At 34.9% G+C, this 10,370-nt stretch overlaps 1 protein-coding gene across 2 annotated transcripts in view; it reads right to left on the bottom strand.

The window, feature by feature from the left end:
- Positions 1-10,370, bottom strand: part of RAB6A (RAB6A, member RAS oncogene family) — a 71,081-nt gene that overhangs the window by 11,326 nt on the left and 49,385 nt on the right. For both annotated transcript variants that reach the window (XM_004708812.2, XM_004708811.2), the window contains exons 5-6: positions 10,099-10,210; positions 1,769-1,862 (exon numbers count right to left, since the gene is read on the bottom strand). In XM_004708812.2, the coding sequence (XP_004708869.1) occupies positions 1,769-1,862; positions 10,099-10,210 (206 nt within the window). The remainder of the gene's footprint in view (positions 1-1,768; positions 1,863-10,098; positions 10,211-10,370) is intronic.

The following is a 10,370-nucleotide window of genomic DNA, read 5'->3' as shown; positions in this document are numbered from 1 at the left end:
CTGTCCTAGATTCCCTGCGTTTCCAATTCCCATCTGTACCGCTGTGCATCATCTGGTCTTACCAGGTCTGCAAGGCAAAATTGGGGTCCTGGTAGTTGGGGGGAGCTTCCATTTCTTATCTGTACCAGTGCACATCCTCTGGTCTAGCCAGATTTGTAAGGTAGAATTGGGATCATGATAGTCGGGGGTGAGGGAAGCATTAAAGAACTACGGGAAGGTTGTGTGTCTTCAGTTCTATACTGCACCCTGACTGGCTCATCTCCTTCCCGCAATCCTTCTGTAAGGGGATGTATAGTTGCCTAGAGATGGGTTTTGGGCTCTGCACTCTATCTCATTCACAATGATATGGTTTTTTGTTCTTTGATGCCTGATCCCTTCAACACTTCATAGTCACACATGCTGGTGTGTTTCTTCCATGTGGGCTTTTTTGCTTCTCAGCCAGATGGCTACTTGTTTATCTTCAACCCTTTAAGACCCCAGACACTCTATCTTTTGATAGCCAGGCACCATTAGCTTTCTTCACCATATTTGCTTATGCATTTTCCTCAGCAATTGTGTTGGGAAGGTGAGCATCATGGAATGACAGTTTAATAGAACAAAGTATTCGTGCATTAAAGGAGTACTTGAGTAGAGGCCCAATGTCCACCTGTTACCTTAATACTAAACCTATAAATATATGCATATAGATCTATTTCCCCATCATCAAATATATTTACATATACACGTGCCTGTATTTAGACCGTTCTAAATGCCTTTTGCCTCCTAGTTCCTTTCTTTATTTCCTTTTATTTTCCTCTTGTCCCACTATCATGTTCAGCTTTCATTGGGGTTTCAGTAATTCTTCTCAGTTACACTGCTCTTAATCAAGCCCTGCCAGGCCTCCTACACCCTCTCACCATCAATTTTAGATCGATTGTTGTTCCCTGATCCCTGGGGGTTGTTAACAGCCACTTCCTCCCCCCGACCCCCCCTCTCCCATGTACCCCCAGGCCGTCAATTTGTTTTCTCCTCCAGATTGTTTATCCCCTGTATTTTTTCTTGAAAAAGATCACTTTATTGGGGGCTCTTACAGCACCTATAACAATCCATATACCAACTGTATCAAGCATATTTGTACATATGTTGCCATCATTATTTCCTAAACATTTACATTTTATTTGAGCCCTTTGTCCTAGAAGAGTGGTTGAGTGGCAGGTAATATAATTTGTATTCAAATTCTTTGTCTGTGACTCCATAGACAGTGCTAGGTTCTAGAAATTAATTTCAACATAATTTGGTAAACTCTGACAATGGTGAAAACTGAGGAAAGTCACTTATCACACCTAGAAGTAGTATGGAGACTGTTAAGCATGTTTCTGAAGAAATAAAAATTGTGAATGTACTTTCACATCAAAACCAAGAAAGCATCATTCTTGATAGCAACTGCTAGCTTTGCTTCATCAGTCTTATCATCAGAGTATGAAATAAGGAAAAATCACCTTTTAATTGATGCAGTAAGAATGGAGTCAAAGTACGGTGGGTTCAAAACTTTGCAACCAGTCTTGCAATCATAACAAAATGGTTTTCTTGAGTATAATTTGAAAAGTAAGCAAGCTTTTCTCTTTTGCTAAAAACGTATACATTTGTATGTTTTTCACTGAAAATACTTGCTAGCTCACGAAGCTTGCTGTAACCAAATGGAAGAAACATTAGAGAATGTTTGTGAAATAATTCCACAGCATTTTTAAATGTTTTTTAATAACCTCAACCCACACTCAAAGCAACTTACCTGCTTCACATTATATCCTGCTTTTGCACTCGTTTCGATGAACATGACATTGAGCTCTTTGGCTTTCCGCTCTCCCTCCTCAATTGACACTTGCCTGTAGAGAACGAATACACATTCTATTTTAGAAACAATACTGCAAAACCTATAAACAAAGTTCTGAAAATAATTTTTCTTGATATTGGTGACTACACAGCAAATCATGTTTAAAAGTTAATTTAGCTTCTTCTTCACCTGTCTACCCTCAAGCTTATTGCTTTCCCTTCCCACACACTTGCCCTTCCACCACTGAAGGATATCAAAGTCTACTTCTTTTAGTATGAAAAACCTTTTTCTTGATTTTTTTTCTTTTATAACAATGGTCGCATACAATATTTATCTTTTTGAGAATGATTAACTTCACTCAGCATCTCTTTCAATCCTTCCATTTCACAAAGCATTTCAGTTTTATCATTATCATGTTTGTAAGCCTTTTTTTAAAGTTGGGATCTAAAACATATCATTCCATATTTCAATCATGGCAAGTAGAATTATACAATCACTACCACAATCAGTTTCTAAACAATCTTTTTCTACATGGACTGCTTGACATCGTCTCCCTTTTACCCCACCTCCACCACTTCACTTACCCACCTTCCCCCAAACCCCTTATTCTACTTGCTTGCCCTATAGATTCATAAATTCTGGGTTTCATATGCCGAAAAAACAGAAAAGTATGTAACACAGCTTCAAGGGGGTGACCTCTACTGACATAACACTTCTGAGATGCACTCCAATACGAACAAACAAAAAATGATGAAAACAATACACCGAAAGTACAGAAAATGTTGGAAACCAGATCAGGTCCAGCCTGAATCACAGGGGGAATCTACAGTTTGAACAGTTCAGATTAAATTTATGCCTTGTAAGGCATCTTTTATTTATTTGCTGAGCTCATCCTTAAATTTTTTCATTTAAAAACTTTAAATAGGGGCTCAAGTGGAAAGTGGGTGTCGTAAGAATGATGAAGTCAACATATGTACTAAAGTGCTGGACACAGATGACGTATGTACAGATTGTGATGAGTTGTATGAGCCCCTAATAAAATGATTATTAAAAAAAAATTTAATAAAAGTAAGACAAAGAGGAAAAAAGAACAAAAACAAAAAAACTTTAAATAGCCTGCTTTGTTATTACTGGATCATAAACAATTACCCTTGTGATACAAAGTTTTATGTGAAGTTATTTTTATTGTTGTACAATGTGCTAATTTGTTACTATAAATGTACAGTGTATAAGTTATATGAATAAATTATGGAACCATCCTTATATGCTATTTAAATTTTTTATTGTGTAAAGAATGTTGTTTTAAATACCTTGTGCCCAATACTTGTACACTATGGACTATTTCTTTAGGTTGGATTTCCTGCAGCTCTAAAACTACAAATGAGTCAAAGACTTAGGTATTTTTAAACTTCTTGATACATAATAGAAGTATTTCTAATTATGGGGAATCTTGTGATGCATTGTAACTAGCGGTGTGCTTCAAAGTGTGTGCTCTTCATGTACAAGGCTATATTCCTAAGGTCTAACTGTCCCATGAAGGCACCCTGGTGCCATAGTGTGTTACACATTTAGCTGTTCCAACAGGAAAAAATGAGATTGTCTGCTCATAAAAATGAAATCTCAGAAACTCAGAGGCAGTTCTACTCTGTCCTATAGTGTCACTAAGAGTCGAATCGACTTGATTACAGTGAATTGGTATTTGTTTTGGTTTTGGTAACTGGACCCTAGGTATTCTATACATGTGTGTGTGTTTTCATTAAATGTATATAACTTGCCAACTGACAAACTCAGCTTCCTATAACACTCAGTAAACTAAAGTAATGGAACATAATTTCTACAAGTACCCACCATATTTATCCACTATTCCAACTCAATATATGCGCCCATATAGTATACCTCCACTTCAGTTAGTATAGAGCAGTGTATCCTAAAGTGAGTGATACTGTCCCCTGGGGGAATACTGGAACAATCTTTGGCTGCAAAATCAGAAACATATTCTTGCCTGGATTATGGGCCATAGTACAAAAATTTTTAATTGGCAGGCGGGTACTGAGTAATTATTCTTCTGAAAAGGAGTGGTAGGGCAAATAAATTTGGGAACCTACGTTAAAGAGAAACTACCTTTACTCCCAAACTCTACCTGTGTATCAAATTCCAATTCCAATTTCTTTTTTCCTAGATGATATTCTAGAAATGCATCCTTCACAAAGAGATGGGCACTCATTTACATAACTCTCTGTGAACATTTCACATTTACTTTAATCTTTCATTTTCTCTCTGTAATATATGTATGTATGTATACAAACACATTAAACAATGTTTTTTCACACATTATTTTTAGAATTTGAGAGTAAGTTGCCAACCTGCAGCCCTATGCCCTAAATACTCAAGCAGTGTGCATTCTATTAAAACCAAAACCAGAAATTAACATGGATATATTTTTATTAGAGTCTACACATTTTATTCAGGCTTTGACACTCATTCCAATAATGTTTTTTAAAGCAAATTAAATATTTTTTTTAAACAGAAACTTGCTCTCAACTATTCGGCACCCATATGAAGTGGGGGGGATGGAATGAAATGCTGGACATTATGATGGTGAATTTAAACAAATTACAGTTAATAATAACTGATTCTCAAATACTTTGTTTTTAGTCAGCAGAGCTGCTTTGATTTGGCACCCAAATATATCATAATCTCAATCGATTTTAATAATTTCCTTGTTTTATGGTCATGACAACATAAACCAGATATTTATCTCAGGTTTCAAAGTGGCTATTTCATAAGTAAGCCTGGTTCCTTTAGATAGAAATGGTATTTAAAGATGGCAATCTGAGCTCCTTACTCCTGGTTTAGGTATTTTCTGCTAACTGAGCTAAAAAAATATTAAAATTTTTAGTGCTAAAACATGTCATGAGGTAGGGGAAGAATATCATTAATTCATTCTTGCCTTACCAGGGTAACCGGTTTTCCTATCTTTGAAGTTAATTTTGCCTTTTTTGTTTATTTAACTATTTGCTAATTTCTTTTAATCCCTAAATCAGTGATTCTCATCCTGGGGCATTTTTGACCCTTACCACTCTTGCACATTGGTGATACTGAGAGAAATATAAGACTGTCATACCTTGGTGAGGCAGGGAAGGAGCCCAATTGCTAGAGGTCAGGGATGCTACTAAACATTCTGCAACATACAGAATAGACTCCCACAATTACATGGCCCCAAATTTCCAGTCATGTTGAAAATAAGACACAGGATTCCAAATGTTGGATGTTAGATAATGTATTGCGTAGGCCTCTTTATCTACAATCATTCCTATGGTGTTCTCATTCGGTTCCAATGGTTTTAAATATCATCTATAAACTGATGGCACCCATATTTATCCATGTAACCTAGACCTCTCTTCAGAACTCCAGACGTGTGTAACAAACTGCCTACCTGGCATCTTTACCTAGATATCGAATGTTCATTCTACACTTACCAAGGCCAAAATTGATACAAATAGGTATGTAGAAATATACTCCCTCAAACATGTATGCTCAATGCACACACTCCCATACGTATCTTGCTCACATTACATATCTACCTATGTATCCATGCATATATTACTGTTTGTTATTACTGTATTAATATGCTCTGAAGGTGCTGTCCGGTAAGCACTGAACTGATAATCATGAAGTTGGTGGTTCAAACCCACCAGTTGCTCTGCAGGAAAAAGATGAAGCTATCTACTCCCATAAAAGTTTACAGAGACAAAAACCATGCATAGGCCAATATGAGTCAGAATCTACTACATGGCATGGTGTCTGGTTTTGGTTTGATTATAATATATTAGCATGCTGTAATATAATATTAGCCATCGTTGTCTTTTTGTTCTTGTGTACCTCTCAGTGTTGATAGTTAGGTGGAGTTGCTTTGGGATTCTCAATACTGCTTCACTGTGTCTGTTGTTGTACCCACACTGCGATTTTGACTACTGTGACTACATAGTAGGTTTGGAGATAGGAAAGCGTAAAATCTATTTTGGTGTTTGTTTTTCTAGTAATATATTGCTTATTTAGAACTGTTTTCCTTTCTATATAACGTTGATGAGTTTTTCCATCTCTTTAAAGAATACTGATGGACAATACTGATGGTCGGGACTGAATTATATTTATTGATTACATTATTACTGATATTACTGATATTTGCACAATGTTAAAAGTTTCCGTATCTCCTTTGGTTACTTATAGTAGTAGTGTTTTGTAGTTTGTTTTATATGTCTTTTATGTCCCTAGTTAGATTTATTTCTAAGTATTTCATCTTTTGGCTGGCTACTGCAACTGGTATTGTTTTTCTGATTTCCTTTATAGTTCTTTTCGCTAGTGTAAAGGAATTAGACTTTTACATGATCTGGTACTGTGCCACTTTCAAAATCTTTTCACTGGTTTTTAGGAGTTTCTTGCAGTCTCTGAAATATCCTATGTATTAGTTCATATCATCTTCAAATAGGGGTTGTTATACTTCTTCCTTAGGAATTTGGATAGCTTCTATTCCTCTTTCTTACCTGTGCTCTCACTAGGGCTCTTAGTGCACTACGGAATGAGAATGGTGATAAAGGACATCCTTTTTTGGTTCCCGTTTTCAAGGAAAATATTGCCAGTCATCTCTGTTGAGAAAAATGTTGGGTCTTGGTTTCAAGTATATGCTTTTAATTATGTTTAGGGATTTTTACTTTTATACTTATTTTGCTGAGAGTTTTCGATCAAGAAAGGGTGCTAGATTTCTCGAATGCATTTCACTATTACATGTTTCTTTTCTTTTGCTTTATTTATGTGGTAGATTATTATGTTGATTGAATATCTAGTGTTGAACCATTCTTATATACATTGTATAAGTCACGATGTTTGAGGGGATACAGTATTGAATTCTACTTGTTGAATTTTGGTTTAGGATTTTGCATCTATTTTCATGAGGGATATTGGTTTATAATTTTCTTTTTAGTGGCATCTTTCTCTGGCTTTGATATCAGGGTTATACATGTTCCATAAATGGAATTTGGGATTATTCTATCACTTTCTATATTCTGGAATAGTCTTGGTAAAATCAGTGTTAGCTCTTCTTACAAAGTTTGGTAGAATCCACTATTGAGGCTGTCCAGGCTTGTTTGTTTGTTGTTGCTGTTGGGAGCTATTTTATGACTTCTTCAAATTCTCCTTTTGCTATGGGCTACTAAAAATTTCTAATTTCAGATGTGTTAATTTAGATAGGTAGTATGCTTTTAGAAACTTGCTTTTGTCTGGATTTTTTATTTTGTTAGGGTATAGTTTTTCATAGTTCAGTGATAACTCGGTTGTTGAACACAATTTGTTCCAAATTTGTGTTCGAACAACAAAATGTTCAAGAACTGAACTTATTTTCCCCATAAGAAATAATGGAAAACCAAATAATTGGTTCTAAAAGAGTCCCAAAAATACATTTATCAATTCATTTTTCCAGGACTTTAAATCATTAGGTAGGCTTTTAGCCTTCTTGCATGTCACTGTCTTAGATATGCTATCGCCATCAAATTGTTACTGTTTTATCAAAATTAACAATAACGTTTCAACCACTTCTATGGTCTGAGTTCTTTGGTGGTTAATGCTTCATACCTTTCACCACATTAGCTGCTTGAATCACGTATTTCCCACCCTTTCCAAATATCGACAATGTGGATAGCTATGTTGATTCAGCCACCAAATCAGACAGGCAGTAACCGATTTCAAATTTTACAATGATTTTTTTAACTTAATCATGGTTCTCACAGTTTTCCTCTTAGCTTTACTGCTGTGTTGGTATCACTAACTTTCTTCGGTGCCATGGTTACAAAGCACCATGACGAAGTTTTAATACACCAGCAGGAGAACTGTAAGCTGTGTGTGCCAGAGCAGCACTTAGACTGAAGCACCACCCCTTTGGTCAGAGGGGAGGCAGGAAGCAACATTTGACTGACTCGCTCTTGGTCCATACAGGTTTTTTCAAGTCAGATTTTGGTTCAACTATAGAGCAAAGTTAGAAACACCAAGCAGCTTTTAACTTTGCTGTCTGCGTAATGAAAAGTTTGAGCTTGCAGCTGTAAGACAATGGAGGCATCACTGTATTCTATTAGGATCTTTTTTTATTTCAGTTGGCTGTGTATGTTCAATGTTATTTGCATCTTCTCCCTCTTTTCCTTTGTGTTAACTTGGTCAGTGTTTGTTGATTTTTTTCCAGTGTTTATTGATTTTATTAATCCTTTCAAATAACTAATTTCTAGGAATGAAATTTTTAAAACAATTTTCTGTGATTTGGATGATGGTTTACAGAACAAATCAATTTCCAATTCAATAATTCACAATCACTTTGTTTCATGTCATTGTCTGTAATCCCTACAATATATATTGAGTTTAGTATGCCTTGCATCAACAGCAGTGTGTTAAAGTCCCGTGCTTTTATTATAGTGTTGTCTATTTCTCTAAAGCTTGTTTTAGGAATTTTGGAGCTCTTTCAGTGGGTGTATACTTATTATAGTCATGTTCCTTTGCTGAATCAACTCTTTAATCATTACATAATGCCCTTCCTCTTAAATAATGGTTTTTGCTTCAAAGTTTATTTTATCAGAAATTAATATTGCCACTCCTGTACTTCCTGTGTTTGCCTCATATGCTTTCCCCATCCTTTGAATTCTAGCTTAGTGTCCAAGGTATGTCTCCTGCAGACAGCTTATTGCTGGGCATTTTTACTTATCTATTTTACCGCCTGTCTCGTAACTGGTGCATCTGACTCATTTGCAGTCAGTGCATTTATAGGTATAAAGTTACTGTCGATTTTTTGTTCTGTATACTTTTCTATGCAGAGTTTGTGGATTTTCATTTTCCTTTGTTCCTGCGGACTTTGTGTTTATTGAGACTTATAAAAAGCCACACACAAAAAAATAAATTAAAAAGTCACTTACTACTAAAGGTTCCTGAATGCTTTTATGGCTTACTGAAAGATGGTAATTCCAAAGCAATAATGAAAAACATCTTAAAAGAAAAAATATTGCCAATATAATTTATGTAAGTCTCTAGAATTTGTACACTTAATTTAAATACCAACCAATAAAGGCAAAAGTAACTTAACCCCCTTTTAGATGACCGTAAGTACAAAGAGAAATAATTTTTCTATTTTAAATCAATGTTACCCAGGAATTCACTACTAGAATGTATATATCATATGGTCTTCAAATTCTCATCAAAAAAACCCTCACTTTCATTGAGTTGATTCAAATTTAGAACTCTTAACTTTTAATATGCAATCTACTACACAACCAGGGTTCCACATATTCTCATACAGTGAAATTTTATAGCATGTTAATGCACACTACTTTTTTTTTAAAGGATTTTTTTAAAGGATTTTAATAATGCAAAAATGAAGTAGTATTTTGAATTTACTTTTAAATTAAAAAAGACTTTTGTAACTACTGCTAATTCTAATTAAGGTACAACAGAAAGAAATGGGCTAGTGTCTTTACAAGCCTTTAAATAATGGAATTTCTTGGCAACATTTTCACTTAACAGCACAAGTTAATTGCCTAAATTTCAGTATCCAACACATGAACAAATGAATAATAAATAGTAAAAGTGTCAGCTAGTCTGTTAAGTATAATAGCCAAGATTACTAAAAGGAGAAAAAAATAACTGTTAATATCCAATAGGTCACTTAAGAGCATTGACAGCAGATATTCATGCTAAGGGTTCTACAGTGAATGTTAATACATTTTACAACCTGTGACTTGAATATGGCCTTTCTCATTTGACTAAAGTATCACAATCAAGCTATTCAGTTCAACTACACAGTCTGGCTGAACCATACAAAAACAAAAACGAAAAACACCGAATACCACTAAATGTTTATAGAAAGACTACCAAGCAGAGTGTTTACACTTAATCATTATGAACAATTTTTAATGAACAAATGATGGAATTTGTTTTGTAAGATATTTTTCTCTTTGTTTTTATCAAGCTTGATAAATATTCTGAATTTTAAAGGATTTATAATTACCCGTGATTTTTAACTAAACAGTTTTGCACTTGAGTTGTATGCTAATAGGTTTAGATAAAACAAAACTCACTGGATTTAATATATATTTCAGGATTCTTCAATGAAGAAATAGAGGAGGTATAAGTTAAGGATTAGACAAGCTTTCTTTCAAAGTAATTATTTAGTGACAAAAGTTAACAGACTGACTAATACAGTAACATATAACACCAACCCCCGCAAAAAAAAACAAACACCCCCAAGCCCTCCATACCTTTTGTCAGCAAGATCTGTTTTATTGCCTACTAACATGATGATAACATCACTTCCTCTTTCTGTTCTGACATCATCAATCCATTTTGTAGTTTGCTGGAATGAGTTAACATCTGGTACAGAAGGATGGACACAGATTAGTGCTACTGAAAATTTCTTACGTGATGGAACCCAACACCAAAAAGAGAGGCCAGGAAGTTGGAAGGGTTCCAGCACATCAGGACTCACTTTTAATGTGCCTGCAATATAATTCCATTTTATCTGATTACAACT

The sequence above is a fragment of the Echinops telfairi genome, unplaced genomic scaffold (genome assembly GCF_000313985.2).
Source record: "Echinops telfairi isolate 266 unplaced genomic scaffold, ASM31398v2 ScPeMD7_1713;HRSCAF=2227, whole genome shotgun sequence".
NCBI lineage: Eukaryota > Metazoa > Chordata > Mammalia > Afrosoricida > Tenrecidae > Echinops > Echinops telfairi.
The sequence above is the reverse complement of the archived record's forward strand: the minus strand, read 5'-3'. Positions and strand labels throughout refer to the sequence as shown.